Source organism: Falco rusticolus, chromosome 7, assembly GCF_015220075.1.
Source record: "Falco rusticolus isolate bFalRus1 chromosome 7, bFalRus1.pri, whole genome shotgun sequence".
Lineage (NCBI taxonomy): Eukaryota > Metazoa > Chordata > Aves > Falconiformes > Falconidae > Falco > Falco rusticolus.
Genome location: NC_051193.1, coordinates 49,733,135 through 49,760,281, shown reverse-complemented (window position 1 = coordinate 49,760,281; position 27,147 = coordinate 49,733,135). Strand labels below are relative to the sequence as shown.

The window sequence follows — 27,147 nt, the reverse complement described above, 5'->3', positions numbered from 1 at the left end:
CGCTTGGTCTCTTAGACAAAAGTTAAACTTACTAACTTTATTCTTTCATTTTTAGCTTCTCATGTCTGTGTTTGACAACAGCATGAAAACATTTGGGGTTATTGAAAGTGACCCTTTTGACTGGGAGAAGAGTGGAACTGATGGCTCTCTGACAACGACAACAACTTCAACCACACCTCAGTTACACACTCGTCTTACTCCAGCTGCAATTGGGTATGTATGCACATTGTGGTCACTTAAAAAGCAGCCACAGAGTACCAAAAGGAAATTATCTCCATAATTTAGGGGTTTTGTGCAGGATGTTGAATAAATAGAGGAACAGCAGTTTGGGAGCATTTCAAGTATTTGCTTTTTTAGGGTTCCTGTCTGTACTATCCTGAAAGATCAGTACAGCAGACTTAAATTTATGGCAATAAAAAATAGTACCTCAGGAAACTGCATATAATTTGCTAGCCCATCCTTTGCTAAATCGTATTTTGTGAAACTAAATGGTTTGCCCTGAGTTTAACTGCCTGGAAATAAACCCATTGTTTTCTGTAAACTTTGAATAAACTGCTAGCTGCTGTCTCCTTATAACTTTGAAAAATGAATGGACCTTTATAGGAAATTTGGAAATAGCTTTTGGTCATGTTTAAAATATTATGTGGTCTTTGAGACCTTCCATAATTAAGTTGAATGAGATGTGATGTTTAGTAATACCCATACTCATCTCAGGAAACTGGAGAATAGAAGAAATGTTTATGGATGAGAAGGAACATTTTGTGCCTGTTCTGGGCCTTGAGTAGATCAGCTTTTTATCCAAGAGTCACAAAGGTCGTGACATGGGAGTTTTGACAGTGTAGTAAGGCTGAAAATAGCTAGAATTTCATGTAGAATGTATTGAATTCCCAGTATTTCAAGGTAATTAAAAAAAAAAGTTAAAATAAATGTCAGTCAAGACATTAACTGGTGTTAATATTACACAGGTGTACAGTGTGCGCTGTTGAACACACTGAAGTTGACAGGGATTTTGCATACGATTCAGCCCCATTATCACACTAAGCATCACATTGGAGTTATCAATAGTCTTGGCTGCGGTTCACAATTTTGGTGGCTATAAAGAAATGACTTTTAATTGACCTCCCAACCATTCATTTTTTAGATATAGCGTTGCTTCAGTTTCAGAATACTAAGCTAAGCCTTAGCCCTATTTAGCCCCAAGTCAATGGTACTACAGAACTTCAATTAAAATGTCCTGTTAGTGTTATGCTTATAAGTATAGTGATTAAAACTGTTTAAAAATTTAGTCTGCTGAGTGATTTCTCTTCCTTACACAGTATGTTTTGTTTTTCTACCAAATTTTGGGGGAAACTATATTATGAAAGTTGCCTATTCGGGTTTTTTTAATAGGAAAATATGTGTAGGAGAATCAGGAGCATAGCTGAGCCTGGACGTGATCTGTTACAAATTTGCTGAGAAGTTACTTCAAAAACATTCATAAAACAGCTTTTAAGTGATTGGGTTTTCATTTCACCTTTTGTTATGTGCCTAAATTAAAGAAATGTGAATTGTGAAAGCCAAGAAGTAGGGGGTATTATATTAATTAATTTACAAGATTTAGTTTTCTACAGAAGCATACTTTTACTTGAAAGGTTTTTTTCTTTTAATAGACTAGAAAATAATTGCAAGAAACACATTAGAGTCTCAAAATTTTTACCTTTCCATTTTTTTTTAAACTACTTTTGTAGAATTGCCAATGCCACTCCTATCCCAGGAGATCTGCTGCGAGAAAACACAGATGAAGTGTTTCCTGATGAACAGCTCAGTGATGGAGAGAATGGTATTCCAGTTGGTGTCTCACCAGAGAAACTACCTGGATCCCCTGGGCATCAGCGTCCTCAGGAGAAAGACGTTTGGGAAGAAATGGATGCAAACAGAAACAAAATAAAACTAGGGATCTGTAAGGTACTTGCAATTCTGCATTGTGTATACCACCTTTGAACAGTTTCCTGTCCTCATAGTGCACATAAGATATAATAAATAATGCAGTCTTATTAATATCGATTAGCCAGAATGGTCTAAGAAAACGAGATTTATGGTACAGCTAACACATTTTATTAGAGCAACTTATGTACTGGAACAAGCAGACAAGCCTTTGGGCCTTGTGCCACTTTATCAGGTCTTTATGATGAATGGTATATTGCTGATAATTTGAGATTCTTTGCAGTTTATTCATATTCATGTTCTTCAGATACAATTTTGATTCTGAATCACTGAATGAAAGCAAAGTAAATTTCCTGCATCTTGCATGTGTGGCAGTCAGATATTGAATATACAAAACTGAATTTAATGTTATTCTTCAATTGACAGGTTGGCAGTGTGATTGGCAGTATCCATTTACTTCACTTGGTGGTTTTGTGTCCATAAGATACGATACCTTTGTACTGATCCAGAGTGGTTCATCGGCTAGTCTTTAGAAGGGAATGCTGCTTTATTTTGAAAAGTAGTCTCTGAGAAATGATTCCTGTCTCCCTTGCTCACAATCACAAGATTTTATATTCTGACAAATATAGCCCTGTTTCATTATATAAACATATTTATTACATGAAGAGAAATCTGGTACTGAAATGTTCTTTAGCTAGGAGAACTGTCTAGTTTGAGGCTGTTACTTCTTTACTAGAAAAAAAAAACATTGTGGGAGAGAATATGGCATGGTGTCTATTTTCAAATTTTCTTACTTGTTTGTTTTTTACCAAGGAGGGAGAAAGATGATTATTCTGGTTTAAACGAAGGCAATTTCTATTAGCTATACCTGTTCAAACTAAGGATGATTGTGATTTCCCAGCTCTACATCATAACTAGTCAGTGTACAAGGTGCAATGCAATTTAACTAAAACAGTTCTGTCACAGAAATATCTAGTAGATTTAGCGTATAACAGTGTTACATGGTCCAGAGAATCATAAAGACAGCTTAGAAGCTAACTTCTTTTTAATAAGAGCACTTGAGTATAAAGCAGACCGAAGAACATACCAAGTGTCAGGTTTCAGACCATTATTAAAGAAAATTTCAGAGATCAATATGAAATATCAGAGTAAATTTAAGTGTATTATTAGGCTTTTGGGACTCTTGTTCTCAGACCTACCCAGAACTAGTATATTACTATTATTTTGTCAGTTGTAGGTGTGTGCTGAAGAGCATATCTAAAGTACATTAACTATGGCATAAACTTAAGGACCATTCCAAACACAAATTGGCTTATCCCAGGCTAAAAACCTGGATGGTGTCCACCATGTAGTACCTTGTCTTCCTCTGTTTTGACACTCCTAGTAAGTTATATTTTTACTTTACTTTTTGAACAGGCTGCCACAGAGGAAGAAAACAGCCATGGGCCAGTGAACGGAATGCTTAACGCACCAAGTCTTGGTTCTCCAATTCGTGTTCGCTCAGAGACCACCCAGCTAGACAGAGATGTCCCACTGGTGCGAAAGTTACGTTCAATTCACAGCTTTGAACTGGAGAAGCGCCTGACATTGGAGTCTAAGCCAGATACTGATAAATTTCTTGAGACCTGGTAAAGAAATTATTTTGTTCTTATGCTTAGATCTTTTCAGAATATGTGGTTAAGATACTGTCATCTTTCCTCTATTGTGTGAAAACCAGGAATGGAGCTACTGGGTTATGCTTATGCAAGCTACAGCAAAGTATTTATTATGTTCATAATGTGGCTGGATAATGGATGTTACCACTTGGCAGCTTCTTTAAAAAAAGATTAGTGCTGGTATACAGTTAAAGCTGGACTTCCACACTTGAGAATTTTTTATTTCAAGACCTATTGGTCTAACCCTGGTATTTATTACCTTTTTCTTCGGTGGGATACTCTTGACAGTCAGTACAACTCATCCTAAATAAAAAATGATGACATCAGGTGCTCAGTAGAGGTAACATGGAATTAGATTATATGAAATAAGGACAGTTTACAAGAAGTGGTGTTACGAAGTTAGAAGTCTGTCTGCATGCCGCAGGTTTAGTTATGCCCAAAGGTGTCGCAGCAACGTTAAAAAAGTCTTGATAGAATTAAAATTAAAATGGCAATTAAAGGCAGAGAGAGACAGATATATGAGAACAGGTTCAATCAGTTTGCTTATATGTAGAAAAAATAAGGGGAGAAGGACACAGTGAAATCTAGCTGAAAAGCAGAGGCTGAGTGGGGACAGTGGAAGACAGCTGAGATGCTAACAGTGGCAAAACCTTTCTAAATATGTCATAGGAGGGTTAGGAATTTGTTTGATGAAGCAAGTTATGCAAAGCCCAAGTAAGGAATCAAAACAATCAATAACATTGGTCTTGAAAGCATCTACTAACTTCTGCTGGAGACATCTGTTTCTTCTGTTCTGCTTTGAATCTCTGCTTTGTAGCATAAATTCAGTCCAGTGGGCATCTGGTGGTAGCCTCACCACTGAGCTGATATCCACTCACTATGCTCCCTTCTGGTAATTACATTTACAATACAACATGATAGATTACAATTACACTTACAATGTGTGCAAATTTCTAAGACCATCCACCCATTTTTACTTGCCATCAGAGTTATTTGTCTCAAATTGTGGATTTTTCAACCATTGTAGATTCTTCTAAAATATGACAACAAGTTTTTATATGTCTAGTTTTCCTCTACTGAAATAATTTAATTCATTCTTAACTAAGTCACATATTATCTTCTTTTCTTAAGTTTGGAGAAGATGCAGAAAGACTTGAATGCTGCGGCAGAGCCTCCTGTTGCTGCTGTTCCTCCTCTTTCTCAGAAAACACCCATTCCTGCTCCTGTAACTGCCCGTATGGACCATGTTTGGCACTATGATGAAGAATACCTTCCAGATGCTTCAAAACCTGTGTCAGCTAGCTCTCCAGAACATGTTGATGGTGTTATTAGCAATGGATTTGTAGCGGTCAACTTAAGTTCCTGCAGGCAGGAGGTTGATTCTAAGGAATGGGTGATAATAGATAAGGAACGGGACTTGCAGGACTTCAGGACAAATGAAGCTTTAGGTCACAAAACAACTGGAAGTCCCTCAGATGAAGAGCCAGAGGTACTACAAGTTCTAGAGGAGTCCCCTCCAGAAGAACAGCCCAGACAGGGTGGTTGGGCAGGAAACAGTGTCCATGCCAAGAACCAAACCTCAGGGGTGGAGTTTGTTCTAGCCATGGAGTGTCGTCCTGCTGCTTCCGAACAGCTTACAGATAAATTGGAACTTCTGTCTGGAGCTGCTGGACAGCTTCTTGCAGCCACCCCTACAAGTCCTATGGAAGCTCAAGCAGAAGGAGCACTCACTCCGGTAAGAGAAATGGCTGCTGTTTTATTAAACCTCTCTTTATTCAGAATTACATGATGAGACAGTAAGGCAAAATGCTGTGACTGAAATACAGTAGTGTAGCAGAAATTCCTAGTTTCATCAGATATGGGACTTGATTCTTGAGGAGTGATCTTCCATGTTCTGTTAATGAGCGTTTACATTCTCTCATGGCAGTGGCTATTAGTTCTGCAGGTATGTTCCACAGAACTAGCCTCAATCAAAAAAAAAATTATCTATATATATATGTACACACACAAACAAGCTCCTTAGGAATTGATTCCTAATCAGTGAGAGATACACATGCAAATATATATATATTTACATTTGCAGTACAGAAACGTAAGATGACAATGAATGTGTAAAGCACTGCTACAATGTTTCACGTGTTTCAGGAAAAGCCTAAATGGCTGAAATCAAAGAACCAGAGTTACTTGCTCCTCACCATCATCGATGTAGTGTTTTCTTTTGGAATTCCATTTGTTTCTTCTGAAATTTCTAGTGGTTCTTTTACAAACAACTTGTTGGCTTTTATAAATAGTTGCTACTTCTGACTTCCAAGATATTTTTGCAACCACTGCTTTGCTCCCAGAATTTTCTCTTCACTAAGACAGATTGGTTTGCTTCCATTGCATCCTCTTCTTTTTGTGTTTCTCCATCTTTTCTAAAGAATTCTCATTTCTACAGTTTTTGAACATTTACTTTTTTTCTTCTTTGTCACTGACTTTACTGAAGGAGGAAGTGAGATTAACGGTTAAGTGATTTGGCATCAGCTCCTGATTTTGTTTCTCCCCTTTTATGAGTAGAAATTGTGTCATTATGATATAAAGGGCAATTCTTTCAAGCTCCTTTGAGCGAAGAAACCTGGCTGTACTTCTTCCTCACTTACCACCACTTCCTGTGAAGGTTACAGCCAGCTCATTAGAAAACGAAACTTGTCACCTACACTCATTTATTATAAAGTGTGGAATATCCTTTATGGTGAAAACGTAATTAACTATAGCTGTACAATAAAATTTCAAATACACCTATGTTCTCATGGAAAATACAAGATTGTATCTTTCATACAAGATTGTAGTCACTTTGTGAATTACGCAGTTTAAGGAAGATTCATTCAAAATACAGAACTGTATTAAACAACAGAAGATTTTTGAGATTTAAGTTGAAATATTAGTTGCGTGAAGTTTTTGATTGGTTAAAAACTTCTAGAGACTAAAAATTAATTTAAATTGCTCGGTTGATTTCAGTTGTTTGATTTTTGTATTTTAATGTCAGTTTTAGTAAAGCAGACAAGAAAGAGCAACACAGTCTTGTACAAAATACTAATTATTGGATGTGTTTATTTTGAAAGCTATTAAAAAACAGCTTTCAATTTTGTGTGCAAATGCACTATCCCACTTTATACAAATTTGGCTCTTTTTGGGGAAACAGCTATTTTACTTAAAACTGAAAGTAGAGGTGATATAAACATCATGTACTGCAGTGCAAATAATGGACAATATCTGGAAAGGAAGAAGCTTCTAAGCATGGGAGCAGCAATAGTTATAAACAAGGTCAACAAATTACAAGATGTATTGCAAGAAACACTGGTTGAAGTAGACACTGGGGTAAGATTATAATTTAGTCTGGCTTTGCAAGCAGGTACGGGATATTTGCCATGACCTCAAAAATGGGGAGAGTGAATATGATTTATATTATCCTGGAAGGGCAAGTGTGGATAACTGGCTAGCTGAAAAAGTTCACATAGACATAGTCCAGCTGGCTGGACAAAAACGCACATCGCTCTCAGCTTATCTGAAGTAAAACAAAAATACACTATCCTTGGCTGTTCTTGTTACGCAATAACGGGAAGATCGCGGTGGGAAAAGAATGTTACAGGTGGGAACAGATAACTACAGAAGAGAAACTAGGGGCGGGCTTGGTATTTAGGCAACTAACCAATAATGAGCTTAACTTTTGTAATATGTATGAGCTAATTATAAGAAGGCATAAAAGGTGACTGTAAGAGACAATAAACGAAGTCTGCTGATCACTCATATTGAGTGACTGTGTCTTCCCTCCGTCGCGACAGGCAAGTAGTGCTGTGAGGGCAAGATGACTGGCAGGAAGGAGCTCACTGTTTTGAAGGTGCGTCATGTGGAATTGAAACGATAAATAGAACTGGGAATAAAGAAAACAAATTATTTGGCTGATTTAGAAACTGGGAACAGAGTGTGTCTATGCAGTATGTCTATTCCAACTGTAATGCCAATTTGCGGTAGTATTCCCTCTACTTCATTAGCCCTTGAAAGTCCAGGAAGATATTTGGAGGCGAGTTGTTCTTTCTGTCCTTCGTTGGTGGTATTTCACTTCATAAAAGTTACTTAAATATTCCTTGAGATGGGTACTGGAACCTAGCTGTTCTTTTAGGTGAGTGTCCTAGTCACTTCACAGGGAGACAGTATACATATGCCTCTTCATACAGTATTTCTGTCTGTTCCAGAGACCTGGTGACCTTTAGGAGCTGTTTGGCAGAGTCCTTTTTCTTCTTCCTCAAAGCATTTACCCACCTGAAACTGTTCTTTGAATGGGATTCTTGTTTGCGGATCAGATGTTCTTGTTCTTTAGTAATTTTATCTAGGTAGTGCCTTCCTGACAATACAAGTAATAGGTGAAGGGTCATATTTTACTTTTGTGCTGATTTAATGATATTGCACCAGTTACTAAGAGCAGGTTGGGATCCAAGAATGTAAGGTTAGGACCATAAATCAAATTACTTAAGTAATGATAAAAGGCGTTAAAAATACATGTTGAAATTTTAGTAGTATAATAGCTTAATATAATTTGTGAAACCATTTACTCATTTCAAATGGTTTGAAACTGTAGGAGGTCACCCCTCACGGTCATCATGCTTATGAGTATGCCTCCCATATGGATTTCTAGTGATCCGCTTCACTATCACTTAGGAGAAAGTATGATGAATTACATTCTTTGAGCTTATTCTAATAGGTTTGTTAAATATGCAAGCAATTACTTCAATGGTGAATAAATAAAATAGTTTTCCTGTTTTATATATGTTTTTTTATTTTTACTTTGATGATTCTTCTGTCTTTCAGGGCTTTATTGCTCACTATTTTAGTAGTAAGTAGTAGCAAGGATGTTTCTATATGAGAAACTAAAGCTTCATATACTCACCCATAATTTTATTTTCTCCTGGAGAAAAGAAATTGCTGGTCTGCAGTCCCCCCATTTGTAGGTAAATGTTCTTCCTGAAACTGTGTGTGTACACAGACTTCCTGTAATTGATGGTAATATCACTTCTTACCCGTTTCATGCAGCATCAGCATTCTAATGGCAATGTTAAGTTGTAGCAGTTCAGGAAGGAAAACTGAACTCAAAAAATAAGGGAGAAGTTATTGGCTTGGAGATGAGCAAGTTTCAGGCATTAAAAGATAGAGCAAATTATGCTATCTATTATGAAAAAAACTCTGCAGGTAAGAGAACTAATTTTCATGTTAACAGGCACGGTTTTCCAGTTGCAATACAGATTCTGTGTGCTACCAGCAAATACCAGTTTGATCTGGCTCTGTCATGGGCGCATGGTCACGTTCCTGTTGATCTATTCAGAGCATGCTCGGGTGTATATGCTGGCTTCATGCTTTCCTGATGGCTCTGTGTTGACTTTGGCTGCAGGAAGACAGACAGTACCTGATTTACTGTAATATCTGGTGGTATAACATTAATCTGTCAAAAGAATTAGAACTGATCTAGACTAGTGGTGAATTTATATTGGAGCAGCACTTTACATCATACAGCTCTAGTTTAATTTTCCTTGAGCTGGTACTAAGAGCCTAAAGCTGGACTTGCTGTGTTGTTGAACCATGACCTCAGTTATTTACTGTGTTTGTAGGTTTTAACAGTTGGACTTGATCACCTATTGGGGTTTAACCCCAGCGAGAAATCAAGCACCACGCAGCCGCTCACTCACTCCCCCCAACCCCAGAGGGATGGGGAGGGGAATCAGGAAGGAGTGCAAAACTCGAGGGTTGAGATAAGAACAATTTAATGATTTGGATAAAATAAAATAGGAGGGGGGAAAAACCCACAGCAATAATAATAACAATTATAGTGAAAAGGAGGGTGAAGGGGAGAGGAATAAAATCCAAAGGGAAGGGTAAAAAAGCAAGTGATGCACAATACAGTTGCTCACCACCCACTGACCAGTGCCCAGCCAGTCCCTGAGCAGCCAGTTGGCAGGCCCGGCCGACTCTCCTCAGTTTATATATTATACTACCTTCTATGGTATGGAATATCCCTTTGGCTCGTTCGGGTCAGCTGTCCTGGCTGTGGCCCCTACCAATTTCTTGTGCCCCTCCAGCCCTCTGGCTGGCAGGGCCTGAGAAACTGAAAGGTCCTTGACTCAGTATAAACATTACTTAGAGACAACTAAAAACATCTGTTGTCAACATTACTCTCACACCAAATCACAAACAAAAAACACAGCGCTGCACCAGCTACCGAGAAGAAAATCAACTCCGTCCCAGCCGAAACCAGGACATCATCTTAAAGGTCTTTTCCAACCCAAGTGATTCTACGATTCTACTGAATTGCAGTGAACTCCACACAATGCATGCACAAAACTTTGCAATGTGTATTTGTCAAGGAGATATTTCAGCAAAGAAATAATAATGGCATTGAAGTAATAGAATATGTAACAGCTAATCCCATTTTTATCTTCAGTTTAAATTAAACTATAGTTTGCTCTGGTCAAACTTTGTTGACAACCTAATACCGTGCGTGTGTGTGTGTGTGTGTGTGTGTGTATATTTATTTACACACAAACACGCACACACACATGTGCATGCATGGTTAGAAAAGAGGTTTGATTGTATGGATCTATTTATTTTTATTATTTAGAAATATTACTGAAATGAGTATTTTTGTACATCGAGGTACTAAGTTTTATCAAAAACTTGCTCTTAAATTTACATTTATTTCTGAATTCCAAGTTGTTTAATTTTCATGTACCCTCTGTTCTTGGTTGATGCATTTGTGAGATACTGGAAATACGCTTTCTTATTTTTTTCTAGTTGAGAGACAGCTATGCATTATGGAAACCAAAGCTTTAGGACTGAGACAATTCAAAATACCTTTTCATTAGGTACTAAAATGCTTGATAGGTGCTCTGTTTTCAAGACACATAGAATTGCAAATACCATGGTAGGAAACAGAAAATGACCTTCATGAAGATTAGAGATATGGAAACTTTTTGCAGTCTTCATGGTTTTGTTTAAATATACTTGGAAGAAGGGCTTGCAAGCTGTATATAGCGATCTCATTTGCAGGTATTTGGATGTGTCACCATCAGATACTTATTCAGCACTGGAAAAGGTCTTGCAAAAGATCAGTTGGTTTCAGAGTTGTATGTCAAAGCTATAGGTTTATTAGAATCATCAATAACCAATTTGAAAATGTACTTTCTCTAAAATGATTAGTTTGGAACACTTTACAGCTCCTGGTCTTTATTTTTTCTTCCCTTTTCTCTAAATGCTTGAGTGATGTACTTCAATATGAAGCAATCGCTCATGGATTCTTCAGGCCAGCGTATCCTTCCAGTTCAATCCTATATTTGGGATATTTCATCAAAATTATTTAGTACTAATCTTACTGATTAATCCTGTCAGCTATAGTTCTTAATATGTGCTGCTATAGCTGTAGTTACACAGTCACATTTCTAAACCCTGCAGTGGGTGTATATGCTAAAAATACAGTCATCTCAGAAAACAATGCTGTTGCAGGGATGTGCTAAGCATTTGCAAGGACCAGTCAACAATCAATTAGTTTGTGTACACAATGCCCTTGGAACAGACTATGTTAGTTTATTAAATATGCCCTAGATTTTTACTGACTGATTGACTGAAGGTAGGAACCAGCTAGAGAAAGGATGATGACTTCTGATTTTGATACTTGATTTTTAAAAATTGATGGAAAATGTGAAGATTAGACTTAGGATGCCTCTTAAATTGTCAGCTTTTAACCTGTGAGGAACTTGTGAATATGGTCTTCTAAGAAAATGTATCTAGGCAAGACATAAACAAGAATTATTAAAATATTGATTTATAAACCTTATTTTCTTCCCCGCCATGTTGTTCTCACAGCTCAACTCATCTCATGTGCTGCATTTCTCCACTCCAAGAATTTCAAGTCCCATCCTCCGCACCATGAGCCCTATAGCCTATCTATCCATCCACTTGGACCCTCTGAAAGAGGCTGGTTTACCAAGGAGTCAGTCAGCTGAGAGCCACTCCTCTTCCTCCCGCTCAACTGGTCGTAGGCAGCTTCCAGTCATTCCCTGTGGCAACAAGTTCCCCCCTGCCATTTGCATCTCAAAAGCACAACTTCAGCAGGTGAATAAGCCTTGTTTTCATAAAAGTGACTGCATTTTAGCAGTCATCTGCAAAGTTTAACATTTTCAGTTGCTCTGCACAGTCCAGTAGTAGGCATATGCTAATCATACTGCTATACCCAACATCCAAAAAAATATTTTGAAAGATCAATTTGGGGAATAAGAATGGATCTTGTCCAGGACTAGAGTCAGGAGTACTCTATGAGAAAGATACTGTCCCACTTAGAAGAGGTAGTATTAGAGAGAGAGGAATATTGAAGGAGGTTGTGGTCTGGAGCATCAGCCCTCTCTGGATGTTCTGGAAGATAGACTCACTTCCTCAGAGGGGTTTTCTGTTGGAAAAGGTAGGATTATAAATTCTGGAAAAGTTTTGTTGCTTCTTTCAAAACTAAGATTAAAATCTCACTTTTTTTATGTGTTCCTATAATCAGTACCAGGTGGATTTTGAATGAGGAACACATATTAAAATTTGGACTACCTTAAATCATTTTAATGTGAGGAAAAATATCTAGAGATAGTGGAATTGCTACTTGGGGAATGAACAAATAATGAATTGTTCCACTGCTTGCAGTATACAAAGCAAAGATGGCAATTATCAGGAGTCATAGCTAATGAAAATGTCACTAGAGAAAGGGGACTTCTCATAGTTTTGTATTCACAGTTCATTTCAACATGAGAAAGATGAAGGCTTAGAATCATAATTGAAGTTAATCATAATTTGTCTGTTAGTCACAAAAATATTGAAATTTGCTAAGCAGCATGAGCTTGCATTGACTGGTAAAACAGTATGACATAGCATTAATGCATAAGACCCTAACATATCATTATCATTTTACCATTAATATTTCATTTGGATTATATTTTGTGTGCCTTTTATTTCTAATGTATTTTTTCAGTATAAATATTTCTATATTTATATAGACTTCTTTTTTTTCAGTGAAGCATGCACAGGAGTATTGATATTAAAAGTAACCATCAACATTAGCTTCTTTCAAACTTCCACAGGATCAGTGTTGAGTGATAACAAGGCAAACAAAGCAGCTAGTGTCAACATTTTGTCTGTTAACTCAAAAAGCAGTGTTTTTTTCCAGCAACTCCTGGCTGCTTTTTATCTGAATATAAAAAAACCAGTTCTGTCCTCGATGTATGGAAATGGAAAAAGAGTAGCTCCCAGATGTTCATTACTGTGAACTTTATGAGATACCAAAATACCACATTCTTCATGATGACTGACATATTGACTAGCGCAAAGGACTTAGAAGAAATTAACTCATGAAAAGTTAAGCTTCAGCATTTTTCAGGATTAGTTTGTATCCCAGGATGCAAAATGGCCTCTAAATTTTTTTTGCCTGTATATGTATGATTTAAATTTTCCAATTGGAATGAATTGCAGGTATAATTAGCAAACTGCTCACAATACTCAAAGAAAGTAAGTTGGCAGTGAGGGTCTTCTCTGGCTTCTTTAGTACCCAACAAATGAATAAAGCTGCAATATTAATATGAGCTGCAAAGTGATACACTTCCTTGTCATGTGAAAAAGAACTGGTATTGTGTCAGGTGCTGCTGCTACTGAGTGGAGTGAGGATTACATGTAGCATTCTCAGCCTCCTCTTTCTTTTTACCTGGTAAGTCCATGACTGCTGTGTTCCTTTTCAAGCTGTGGTTTTGAAACTCCTGACTGTTGAGGATTTAACTTCCAGTTTTTCATTTACTATGGAAACTACAAGCACATGATTCTTTAGTTCATTCCAACAATGAAGGCCTCGTGTACTTCATGGCTTACTGAAACGCTGAAATACTTCTTCAAGTGTTTCTCTTTTCTACAGTGCAGTAATGTTAGGTATTTAGCAAACTGGAAGTTCCAGCAGCCTGAAAGATGAATATGCATGTTAATAAGCTAAAGCTTTTCTCTAGTCTAATATTAAAAATAATTTGTATGTAATTCTATATTGTTCTATATAAATATTTGGTACTGAATATATGTTTGTGTATTTCATGCTGGTTGCAATTTGGTTCAATGTTCATAACTCATGAATTGCAGAGGTCAGGGATCTGTGCTGTTGAATTTAGTTTCCTGTATTAAAAAATAAAAAATGATACGTTTGTTCCTGAAATCAAGCAAAGGGATTTTCTTTCCTCATTGTTGATGAGTGAGGGTTCGGAAGCTATAGCCCACCTCCCTCTAGTTTGACATCAGATAGAGGAGGTCATGAAATTTCTGTATATTCCGTGCTCCCTAGTGCAGAGAGGGTGTGGGATGTAGGTTTACCTTTACAATATAAGACATATGATAGAGAACTGCTCCCTTGCCATATATATGTTATGTAAAAGAATTGAAGTATTTTGCTTCAACTCTCTGTATTTACTCAGCTTGCAGCATAGAAGAGCCTGGCAGCATTAGAGCTGACAAAAACCAGAATGAATGCTTTGACTGTACTTGAATCTGAAGAGTGGGGCTAGAGGGCTATTAGCATCATGTGCCTCTGTAGCATGGTCAAATTGTACGGCAAATCCTCTTGAAACATAACCTTTTCCTTTCTGTGAATTTTTCAGTCAGGTAAGTTCTCTGAACTCTGCTCATTAGAGGACTGCATAGCGTGTTGTGTGAGGCCAATGGAAAAGGTGATGTGATGGCAGCAACTATACTGGCCAGGGCTGTGTATGAAGAGACTGCTTAGGTAGACGTTGTGCTAAATGTGTAACTGTGTCTTGAGAAACAATCAAAATAAGTGGTCTCAGATGTTGATCTCTGTGGTTTCTCAGCCTGAGTTCTTCAATAAGATAGTAAGCACCCCTTCTAGCCACAGCAGCCAGCTAAAATACTTGTAAACTGGCTGCTATACAGTCAAATTCAGCCCTTAACAAAGGTGGATTTTGTATTTTTTATTTTTATTTTTGGTCATGCTGGCATATTTTCATTTTGTGAATGTGCTTAATGGGACATGTACAAGGGGACTAATTTTAATCTAATGATTTTGTGGTTATTCATTGTGTTAGGGAAGGATAATCTGTGTGTCTCAGGTTAAGCAGTTGAAATTAGTTGGCACTTACACAGATATTTTATGTCTTAATTTTCTGAAATTTCTACCTTACTGGAACATTTTAAAAATTATTTTGTAGCTATATAGACATGTTATTAGTTACAAAATGCTCTGAAATCTTCCCACACAAGATGCTATGGAAATGCAAACCATCATATTCATATCCAGGATGAGAAATAATATACTGATCTGAGTTGAAAAATTTACCTTAATTTTTAAGCATCTCACTGGAATTCAGGGACCTATGGAAGAATAAGGTAAGACTTCTTGACGTGTTCAAGGGGTATTTAGAGAAAGAATGCATATCCTTTATCATTGTAACTTTATTTTGGATGTTTTAGGTTTATAAGCCAGGAGTGCACGTAAATGTTGTAAATTTTGCCATTTTTTATGAACTAGTTTTGGCAGGTTTCACTAGTCTGCAATAGCAAGAGATGAACGTTTACATTGGTTTTCACATTTAACAATCCCTTTTAGAGCCACAAATAAACAAACAAAACCCTAAAGATGCTCCTCTCTTGTTACAGTGTTCTTTTAAAATTATTTTTGGCATCGGCATTAACTTGAAGTTTTCATGTCTGTTAGGATCTGCCTTTGGTATAAAGAAGAATTAAAAATTACACTATGTTAGGGTAGCTTTTCCTTCAATGGAAACTTCACACGTTGTAAAATAAGAAACAAACAGTTGAGGACAAGCAGTCAGTATAAATGCCTTGGTTTTTTTCAAATAGTGTGTTGCCTGTAGAGAGAACATCCATGTTTAATGACAGAACACTCTTGGTCATTTTTCTGCAGGTTTCAGAAGCAGCAGAAAAGTCATAGTGAAGGTCAGGACAATAAATTAGCCTTGGTAATAGCATCCACATACACCGATCATGTAGGAAAAAAACAACCAGTAAAAAGTTAATAATTGTTTAAAATGTCCATGTCTTCTGGAATCCACAATACTTTTAAGATTCCCAAAATTGATAACCACATGGTTCATCTCTTCTTGTCTGTCCTTGAAGTGGCCAATTTTTAATTTTCTTAAAAAAAATCTTATCCCAAACCTATGTGAATTACTACATTTTTCTAGCATCATAATTCCATTAACTTGGAATAAGTAAAGATAATTCAGGAAAGCTAAATGGTCTGTGGGATTTGCCATGGAGGGCTGCTCAACTCTGGTGTCAATAATTGTTTCCATGATGACAATTCATGCAGTAATATTCTTGCAATAAGTAGGTGGTTACAATTCAGAGCGTAATGGCCAAGGACTAATGATTATTTCTCATGTAATTAAGGTATAATTGATCTAATTAATAAATATTGTATATAAATAATTGCAGATATTGTCCATCCATAAGAGAATCTTCAGTTAAGATGTATTTATCTCTTAAAATCTTTTTCCTGCTATCATTAAAATCGCATATAATACTAGTCCAACTAGAATTACAGGAAAAAAAAATATCTTTATTTGGAGTTCGTGAATGTGTCAGCATCTTAGCATTTTCTCCTGGTTAGATAGGTCTGTCATAGGGAAGGAGTAGACAAAATAGGGAAACAACTAAAATTAGGACAAGTGCTCTGTGGGGGTCTCTAATATTTCTTAACTGCCACAACATGATTTTTGAAAATCAGTTCAGTTTCAAATTATTATTAAAATTTCTAGTATTGGGCAACTCTACACTGTTGCTCTACATGAGCCACAGGGATGTGTTTACATATTACCTAGCTACAAATGTAGAGCTCTTCTGACTGCTTTCAGGCAGCTTCTAGAGACAGAATATATGTAGACAGCTTACAGATGGGCTAGAGTGATACTCCCTTATTGGTGTATCTAATCTTAGTAATCAGGCTAGCAACCAAAACAGAATCAGAACAAACTGGTGGTGCCTTTGTAAGTATTTTTAAGGAGCTTGCAACATGCATTATACTGTAGATCACTTGAGTGCTTGGATGGAATCAGCCGTGTTATAACTGCTTCATGGAGGTGTGCTTTTACATTTATCATCACTCCTGTTCACAGAGGCAAGGCTATGTAATATAACAGGCTCCCAAAAGTTCTAGGTATTTCATTTTTAAAAGATAAGCTGGATTCTAATCACATCTTTGTGTCTGTAAACTTTGTGACTATAAAACCTTGTGTGCAGAGGACAGAATATATGAAAAGACACTGTAAGAAAAGAGAAGGACTCTTAGTATAGATAAGACACTTATCTCTAGGTCTGTCTTCTCTAAAGGATATCTATTAAACATGCTTATAAGCAAACTGAAAGCAGCTAGTTCTTTATGTGAATTACAACTACTGTTGGTGGTAGTGCACTGTGGGCAGGAGAAAACCCGTAATGCTTTCAAATAGATCCTGACAATTCTGAGGAGAGATATTAAGAAAATTTTAATCTGGATTTCAAGATTGAAAATTAAATTTTGTGTGTACAGTAATTTTAATTCTTCTGAAATTAGCATGTGTATTAAAATTATACTTGCAGGGTTTCATCAGTTTTTCTGGTATGTTTGACTCATCCATAGAAATTTTAGTGTTCACAGATTCTCTCCCTTGCAAACATAACATAACTGTGGGCAATGTGCTAATGTAGTGCCAGTCTTACAACTGGATAGAACTGGATTTAATTTATTTCAACATACAAATGAGTGGATTCACTATCTGACTGGAGGATCACAAGTCAGGAAGACTTAATTTTGATATGGTTGTTTTTTTAATGTGTTGCTGGAGCTGCTTTTTTAAAGAATGTTGCTGTTTGAACATGAAACATACTTTTACCTTTGCAAAAAATCAAAAATATAGTGTAAATGGCAAAACTGAAGCATAAATGTAGCACAACAGTAACATGTGAATTACCGATACTTTGTGATGACCCTTTGTTGGAATTGATAAGTTGGAGAGGAATATTCAGTATTAATCTAAACAGTAGTAGCCAGACCCCACTGTTGTTATGCATAAAAGCAAGTTTTATGTAATTGAGTCTCTTTTTCATGACAGAGACTCTTTACTTGAATTGAACCTGGGTTCAGAATAGAGCATTTCAAATGAATTTTCCAAAGGAGATACTGGGTTAAAAAACCAAACAAACAAAACCAAAAAAAACCCCAAAGCCCCAAAACCCCCCAAGTACTGGCCCTTAATGTGTAAAAGGTGTAGTGTGGCTTTGAAAATGAGAGTTCAGGGTTTTCCTGAGGAAGTATTAGCCTGTGTTTTTATTGTTTCTTAAAATTGCAGGTATTCTCTCTGTAGGGACAGATATTAATGTAGAGCTTAGCTTCAAAAAGATCAAATGTAGTAAAAATTGTTTCTAAACTAAGAAAAATATATACTAATACATTTCTCACAGCTAGCTGCTGAAACAAAGCAAGGTTTACTTAAAGATGCTTACATCATTATTAGCTATGATATTAACAATAACAGTAATAATAGTAACAATAAAATGAAAATATTTTAACTGCATTTTATATACCAAAAGTGGTTGCACCATTAATTAAAAAATAAATGTCACTTCATATTTAATGTTTCCTCTATTAGAGGAGGAACCTTGTCATTTGTGGTGTTGTATTGTGCTTCTTAACAGAGTACCTAAGTATACTTGAGCAGCACAGTCCCTAAATATGCTTGAACATAACCTGTCATGGAGAACTAATTCACATCCTATTGAAGATTGTTAGATGTTTTACAAAATCTAGATTTAGAAATGCTAAATATATTATTATATTTATTTCTAATTCTATAATATTATTTATATTTTATAATAATATTATATTGTATCATTATAAATATATACTTATTCACTAGCTTTCATACTAAAACCACAGTCTTCATGGAATCGGTAGTTTCCAACTTCCCAGAGGAAAAAGTCTCGAATTGGCCAAGCTTCTGAAAATAGTTCTTCATCTCTAGACCTTTTGTGACTTTAGAAAATAGCCATGGTAAGGTAGGAATTCAGTTTCTGTAAACAAGGAAATAATAGCATGAGATGGGAAGGCAGAAATAGGCTTTAGTTGCCATCTTCTCACATCTCTGAACTGTTCGTTAAGGCAAATTCATCCTTTCTTTGTTAGAAAAAGCCTGTTTCTGTGGAACTCAAGAAAAATATTACAATACTGGCCCATTTTTAATAGGAGTATATGGCAGGAGTATTGTGTGAGTGTTATGAAGTAATAGCCTGGAAGCACCACTGCTTCCCAGTTCTCCAACAATGTAAGTAAATGTCGAGAATGTTCTTCAATTGGTTTATGCACTATATAGCAGTTTCAAATTACCTGAGTACTTGTTTTAGTCACATTACCAAACTAATTAGCCACTTATCACAATGACAGTCATTCTCTAAACACAATTAAAGATACTACTTTTAGAGCAATCATTATCTGCCCTATTGGATGTTTGAGGATAAAAGTTTATGTTAGAACAACAAAAAAATCTTCCTCTACCTTGTAAGTGGCGTAGGAATAACTGAAAAGGGAAGATACTTTAAAAATACTGAAATTAAGCCATGATTAATAAGTTTTAAAGTAAGACTGTACACACAGATCTGTATATACTTTATCCTCAAAAGATACCTATCACATAAGAGAATGTGAAAACACAGTTGTCTTGTTTATTTGCAGCTTTACATCTGTATTCCATCCTCTTCCCATTTCTTGCAACCTCCATATAAATTGATGCAAAAATTAGCATTATAGAATAGCAGAAAGAATATATCTGAAAAGTTACGGAGAGCAACACAGTCCTCTTTTCAGCCAAATACAAGTAAACCTTCAGATGTTGCTTTAGTTTATGATTAGGGCCTGTCATATATGAATTATTAACAACAGAAGGTAGTATCGTGGGGAACACCAGTTCCTAAAAACGCCTGCAATGCTTGCAGTACTATATATATATGTGACTGTTGAAAGGGATTCAGTATCAAAACTTACAATCATCTCTGGTCTTATGTTCCATAACAGCATGAATTGCAGCCGTATATTCCTCCTGTTTATCCCCATGTTAGTCTACCTGTAGAAACAGCCTATGTATCTATAATCAATTATATTTAACTTCTTCTCTGCTGTGAATTTAATCTGGGAAGGGATACAAAGTAAGGGATACAAAGGATTAGACTAAAATGTCAGTAAGTAGTAGGCATTGAGGATTTTGAAGAGTAGAAGAGCTGTCCTGAACAGTAACCTAGATTGTCTACAAAGATGTAAGCATAGCAGTGGTTTATTCATGTGAGAATAATGCTAGCAGTAAATTACGGGACAGTGCACTAAAATACCCTTTATGCTTTCATACAAACTGCAGGTCACGTTTCTTTGCAGAGGCCTATGGTTGTGCAAGTAAGTAGAAATTATGTGACATAAATAAAGAAAAACTCAAGAAGTAGAGGAAGCTGTTGAACTGGAAAGATTCAGGGAGGTTGTTTGGTATTGCAGAAGTTGCAGACTTGTACTAACATTGGTCATATTCCTGGTAGGCAACAGAGCTAACGACAGATGAAAAAGAGAAGCAGGGAAAATAGAAAAGATATATGAGGTTTGTTCTCATAGATACACAAACTTTACTAAGATAGGAAAGAAGTTCTGGAGGGTAGACATTAGGTAAAGTGCCTTCAGAATGCCAAGTAATATGCTAATGGCTTATTGATGTGAGAAGTTACAAATAATGACAGTATTAGCCGAACAATGGATCTGTACACCATGTTTCTAAGAGGCCTGAAGTCCTGACAGTACTGGACATGCTTGCACAAGTAGCAGACAGCATGAGTGGAGGGGAAAAGCTGTAGCTGAGGGGTCAGATGTTTACCTGCTTGTGTTGTACAATAATCCATATTCACACCTTTAGCTCTTTCAGACTTAGCAACTTTTCGGAGCAAAACTCAGTATTTCACTCCTCTGCAATTTGCTGTGTACATTCACAGAGAATTTCATCCAAGCATATCACTTGCTATTGCAGCCTGTCAAAGGTTTAAAAGGAGGAAAGTTTGTCAGATGTCATAAAGGATGTCCAAGAGGTATTTATGTTGTTGTTACTGTTGTTTTGTTCTTTTTCCTTCTTAACATCCAACTCACCATCTTGTAAAGTTTCTTGAAGAAAGTGCAGTCTAATTTCTCGTCTTTGTCAAGTGCTAATTTGAAAAATCAAAAGGGAGTTAAATTATTTAGGGAAGGCAAAAGGATTCAAGACTGTGGTGGTAATAATTTCATTCCAATGTTTTGGAGTGAAAGGAGAACCTCAAATTCATTGTTCCATAAATTGTCTCAGCCATTTTTGGTAATCTGCTGTATTGCATAACTTCTGCTGAACTATGGAAATCGTGATAATCGGGTAGATAGTGTTATAAACTGATTATCATAATGAGCTGAGAGGCAGCATTTTAAATTCTATTCCCCACATTTTTCTTCTTAGGTGAATTGCCCATAACACGTTGTATTCTTTGTTCCTTAGGTTCAGTGTTTTACAAAATTGACATGACTAGTCATAGAAATCTCATAGCATACGATTTTAATTAGTGGCAGAAGAAAAGAAAGTATGAGGATTATTTATGATTATGATTTTTTTAAAAATTTACAAGTTAGGCCATTTATTATTTGTTTTGTAACAAGACATGTATTGAATAACCTTGAGATTTCTGTCTCCCTGAATTAGACTAAATGATAAGATAAATTGGTTATTTTGTATGTCTTGGGATCAGCCCTCCTCAGACTGCTTGATTCTGACTTCTGTCTTGCAAGGTTTCACAAACAAGAGAGTGAGAAGACCACGGGATAATTAAGGCCACAGGATTATATATTTTTCCCCCCCTTAAATTGTTTTAACAGATTCAAAACTTCCTCCAGTCTTTTTACTTAGAATCCTGCATAGTGTGAAACGTGAAGTTATCTGTAGTGGCCAGCCTTGTAAATAAAGAAGCTGATGCTTTATCCAGAGAAATCTTACAAGGGGCCTTAGGAGGATCATCTACAAGCTTCTTCCGTTTCTTCAATAATTGACTATTACATCCAAGTTCTTCCAAATGAAAGCATTTGTATCACTGCCCATGACAGGGGGGTTGGCACTAGATGGTCTTTAAAGTCCTTTCCAATCCAAACCATTCTATGATTCTATGTTTTAACAGGATTCAGTTCTATGCAAGTTCTGTTTTCTCATACATGTTCCCAGATTTTTTAAAAATTGGCCTTGCTCTGTTGTTTCTCTCTTAAAGCTGCACCTGAAGTTGTAGCAACCCTTGCATGAAAAGCACTTCTGCATGATTACCCATTTAAATGTCTTGCATGTATAGGTGAAATGTCAAGCCCAACAGGGATATAATTTGATTATTGTGCCTTGAGAAGACCATTAAGAGGTTTATTTACCATCTGAGAAAACAAGCTTTTGTTTGTTAGTGAAGAATATCACAAATCAAGAAAGTGATCTATATGTTCAAAAAGCCATTTCTGAAACTGTGAACTACTCAGTAGTACTGAGTCTTTGATGGTACTTAGTCATCCAGTATCTGGTTCTTTCCTCCACTTGTTCAGTGTTTTTCTTTCATAAGTAGTTCCTGCCTGTTCTATTGTAGGTTGTTCAACAAACTTTCTATTTCTTAGGTGTAAGGGTTAAATCTGAGTTTGCCAAGATAGGCCTGAAAGACTAGGAAATTCTCTCTCCAGATGTGACAAAGGATATAAAGTCTGTTGAAAAATGTAAATAAATTTCAGGTCAGAGCTGGTTTTCATTAACAGAGAGTTGACATATGAGAGAGAGGTCACAAGGAAAAGAGAGGTTGAGCAAAGGAGGAGTTAAACGCAATTGCAGCACTTCTGGAAGTACACCAAGAAGATAAATGTCTTCCTAAAAGCAAATAATTAAGGTTGTCTTACCTCTGAAAATTGAGAGGACACCAGAGCCATTTGAAGGGAAGCCATCCTTCTTCAAATAAGTGGAAGACAACTCGGGTTTTTTGATTCCTGTGTTATTTGAATTGGCAACCAGATTAGCTCATCAAGTGAAAAGTTTGGAAAAGGAAATATTTTACCAGATTTTCTTACTTTGGGGATTCTGCCTGCAGCCCTGGGGAACAAGGTATTGAAACAAGCTGGAGACAAAGCTGAGTGGACAGCAGCTCCCCAAGTGATCTCTGGAAAATCTGAACCTGCTATGCCAAGGACTATGTTGCAGTAAAATTTTATGAACCCACTTTTTACCCAGCTTGTATTTGAAAATTCCTAAGAGATTTGATGATTTTTGTGTGACAGGCCAAAAAATGTTCTCCTGTAATATGAAAGCGAGTCCTTCAATACCTGGAGATGTGTTGCCTCAGGGCAACTTTCTAGAGAGGTAAGGAAACATGTGGAAGAACTGCCCCATTTCCTAGACCTTTTTTCTTCATTTTTTCTCTGGTTTTATACCTTTTCCTTTCTATGCAGAGTTCTTGCTAAACTATTTTTGTTTAACACTCAAGATTTAGGCACTAATTGACCTAATCTGGAAATGTGCTTTTTAAAAAAAAATAATAATCTGCTTCCTCTGGTATTTCTGTAGCAAAACTAATGTGCTTGGATTCTCTCATAAGAAAGCTTTTGAAGTAAGAAAGACTTCTCTAACTCAAAAGAGAAATAGTGTCTCTTTCAGAGGAAAGAACTGAGACCAAGAGTAAGAGGAGATGAGGAGGACTGTTTGGCCAAAACTAAGTAACTTCAGTTTGTTTCTGAATGTGCTATTTTAATTCAGCAAACTTGAAGGGACTGTAGTGGTCCAAACTTGTAAACAGTTTTATCAGGGAGACAAAAAGTAGCCTCTTGCTGCAGGTCTTAAGTGTTGGGGTTTTTTTGTTGTGGTTTGCTTTTTCCTCTATTTCAATAATAGAGAAAAAAAGAGAAATTTTCCTCTATTTCAATAAATCTCAACCTGGGGAAGATGCTACAGACAGCTTAAGTCTACTTAGGAAAACAAGAGTTCAATTACCTTACATTTCTGCCTTCCCGCCCCCATTCCAGTGAAAAATACCACTTGCTGTAGCCTAACAGCTAATCCTATTTATAAAACTAAGGAATTTTTTTTTCCCCAAAATTTTTTCCCAAATTTCTCAAAAATACGATTCCACATTTTTAGTTTAAGGTCCAAAAACTGCATTAGGTAAATTAGAGAGGTTCATAATGCATTGTATAGTATAGAAATATTTTCTTTAACATAAATAATTGTCCTCTCTAATTCAACTTTATGCCTGTGATTTGTGTTTCATGTTTTGTTCTAGTGAACTGTTTATAATATCAGTTGAATGTTTGTGTTTCATGGAGGTAAATGTGTGCCCATAATGATGAAAATTTTATTGTACAGGACTATGAAAAAGCAAAAAGAAAAAGAAATCAGCAAGAATTTCAATGATGCTGTTATACTCTCATGGGAAACCTGAGAAATCTCCTTCACTGTCAGTTCCCAATTTTTATTTTGGAGAGGTGTTCTATATTTGTGAATTTGAGTACACAGTGTAAATTGTTACAGGTCCTGACAGATGAGCTTGGTCTCTACCACCCAGTAGTACCAATGTACTAGCTCTTACAAAAACCCGTTAAGCTCAGCAGCATGTATAATTTCTGCAGCAAGGTCAAGTGAAATCTGTCTTGTAACATAGAATCGTGACAACACTGGAAATAGGCTACCACTAGTGGTCTCTTCTACCATCAGTGCATCAAGAAAGTCTTTTTGCCCAAACCCAGACTCCAGTCTTCCACTTTCTGTTGAGGGTTACAAACTCAAACTGTGTCAAGTTAATGAGGCTAAAGAACACCAGGAAAAAAAGGAGCTGAACACTCTATACATGTAGAGAAAGATGTAAGGGTAGCCCCCTGAGGTTTTTTTACTGTCATTTACAAATGACTCCATCCAATATGTATAAACCAGAATCTAGGACTCCTCTTCACATGACAGCGCGTTCCTCCCTTGGCCATAGAGGTAAAACTCCTCTCACTTTTGTGTGTGCACTGTCACCCTCTGACCTCATGACTCTTGCATTTCTGTTGGTGCAACGGCCTGACTTCAGCAGGGAAGGTGAGAAGCAACTCTGTTCTGATTTTTCCATACATGATGGGAACTGGGGCAAGTGGGTTAATGTCCCTCAGGTGGAGAGTGGGGGTTTCCTGAACGTGTGCTCTAACAATTAAGCTGTGTGCTAGAGGCAATACTCATCATGACGACTGTTTTTCAAAGGGACTCTGACTAAATACTATATCTAGGTTTTAGGAGTGCTTTAGGTGTATCTATTGGATTAGACCCGTTAGGGGATTTAGATGTGTGAATATTTAGTTTGTGAAGCTCTTAATAACCTTAGGTAAGGAGATGTCCTAACCAGTTTGCTTGGTTAAAACGAGGCATAAGCTTCTGTAGGGAAGGTAACAGCTAAAATTTGGGTATTCGGGAAAGTTTTTCTGGACAAAAAATATAGGTATTACAGGTATGGATGTATTTAATTAGGTAAATAAAGTTTTTTGTTAATTGTTTTGTTAACAAAGTATCTAAATTCTGCCTAAATGGAAATTTAAGTCCATTCCTGAATCTAGATCTCACTGTGTTCTTTGTCTTCTGTACTTGTCTAAAATATTGTTGTGCACTTGTTAAAGATTGTGTGTTTATATTTTATTCTAAGGGTATTCAAACTAATGTAAAATAAATTAAAAGCCTACCTGTTAAGCTGGATCTCATTTCCAGGAGGGTTACTTGGTAACTGCAACATTTTCCACTGAGCTTATGTTTGTTTTTACCTGTTACACATTTCTGTCTTGGGGTGATAGAGCATTTTCTTTTCTAATTATTTAGATGTAAATTACGAAATTGGGTATTACTTGAACATTGTGAGTCATAGGAATCATTCTGTAATGCATCTTGAAGACATGGAATCAAAAGTGCTATTTAAAGAATGTTAATCTGTATAACATTCCAGAGTTTCTCACCTTTGCCTTCTCTAATTTTCCAATGCAGATAACAATACCCAGACCTTCAGTGGCATCCACACAGTCTGCTTCGGAGAGCTTTCATTATGGCCACCAGCTAGAGAAAAGAGAGCAGGATGCTCAGTCTGTGGAACACACTGTGGAACTTTCCTCTCCGAAGGAAAGTTTGCCAGGTTTGGTTGTAACAGAAGACGCACTTCCAGCTAGTGCCAGCAGGCAAGATTTGGTACTTAATATCAGCCAAGAGGTGCTTGACAGGGAAGGACTTGTCAAAGAATGTGTCAGCATCCTGGACTGTGGCCAAAAGGACCTACCTGATCAACATAGTGGGATACAGGAAGAGAAAGAACTTGAAAATATGCCTGTGGAGGCAGCTGAGGAAGAAAGGCTTCCGGTGGTTTCTGAGGATGCCATTGAAATGCTAAGCAAAGAACAGAATTCTTTGCCAGGAAACTCAAAATCTGCAGAGGAAGAACCTCTAACGAGTACTGAAGCTGCTGAAGAATCAAAGCCAAGGCCTGTCTGTTTGGTGCCAAATCAAGATGAGGTTCTGAAGTCAATAGCACCTAAAACATCAGAATTTTCTCCTTCAAGATTTACCAACACACACGTTAATAGACAGGCAAGCAAAATAGCACCAGTTCAGGAAAATGGTTTTCATTCTAATAAGGAAGAAGTTCATATCCAAGACTTGAAATGCCACCAAGTGGCCCTTACTACTTTTTTGCACCAGGAGGACAAAAAAGAGAAAAACGCACCCAGAAATGGAGAGTTATTCCACTGTATTTCAGAAAATGAGAATTCTCATCGATCTAAGAAGGACTTAGTTAAATCTCCTTTTGTATTCAGGCAGAGCCGAATCCCAGTTTTAGCACAAGAGATAGACTCAACGTCAGAGTCCTCTTCTCCTGTTTCAGCAAAGGAAAAACTTCTTCTAAAAAAGGCCCATCAGACAGACTTGGTCAGACTACTTATGGAAAAGAGACAGCTCAAATCTTTCCTTGGTGACCTCTCAAGTGCCTCTGATAAGTCACTGGAGGAAAAAATGGCTGCTGCTCCAGTACAGTTTTCTGAGGATAATGTCTTATCCTCATTTTCTAGATTGACACTGGACTCTCATTTCAGCAAGCAGACAGAAGACATCTCTTTATCTCCAAGCAGCCCTCAGTCCAGAAAAAGCAAGATTCCAAGGCCAGTGTCGTGGGCAACCACTGATCAAGTCACCAGTTCAAGTTCAGCTCAGTTCTTTCCTCGGCCACCACCAGGAAAACCACCTACTAGACCTGGGGTAGAAGCTAGGTAATGCAGAGAAAATAGAAACAGGTTTGCGGGCTGAAAATGGATTTGAGCTAGACTGCAGTTACTATGCAGTGTGAAATCCTGTAGAAGTTCCATCCTTTAACTAATATTTTTTTAAATGCTGGACTTCAGTTTTCTGAGAAATCTTACATTGGAGAATGAATGAGGAGAGGCTGTTACACAAGAATGAGCCTG

General features: G+C 36.8%; 1 protein-coding gene across 2 annotated transcripts in view; it reads left to right on the top strand.

Moving 5' to 3' along the window:
* Positions 1–27,147, top strand: part of TTBK2 (tau tubulin kinase 2) — a 104,814-nt gene that overhangs the window by 69,342 nt on the left and 8,325 nt on the right. Inside the window, exons 10-15 of one of the 2 annotated variants that reach the window (XM_037395197.1) lie at positions 56–213; positions 1,728–1,944; positions 3,340–3,551; positions 4,710–5,313; positions 11,466–11,714; positions 25,682–26,952. In XM_037395197.1, coding sequence (XP_037251094.1) covers positions 56–213; positions 1,728–1,944; positions 3,340–3,551; positions 4,710–5,313; positions 11,466–11,714; positions 25,682–26,952 — 2,711 coding nt within the window. The remainder of the gene's footprint in view (positions 1–55; positions 214–1,727; positions 1,945–3,339; positions 3,552–4,709; positions 5,314–11,465; positions 11,715–25,681; positions 26,953–27,147) is intronic. The other variant, XM_037395198.1, reaches the window with a different exon arrangement.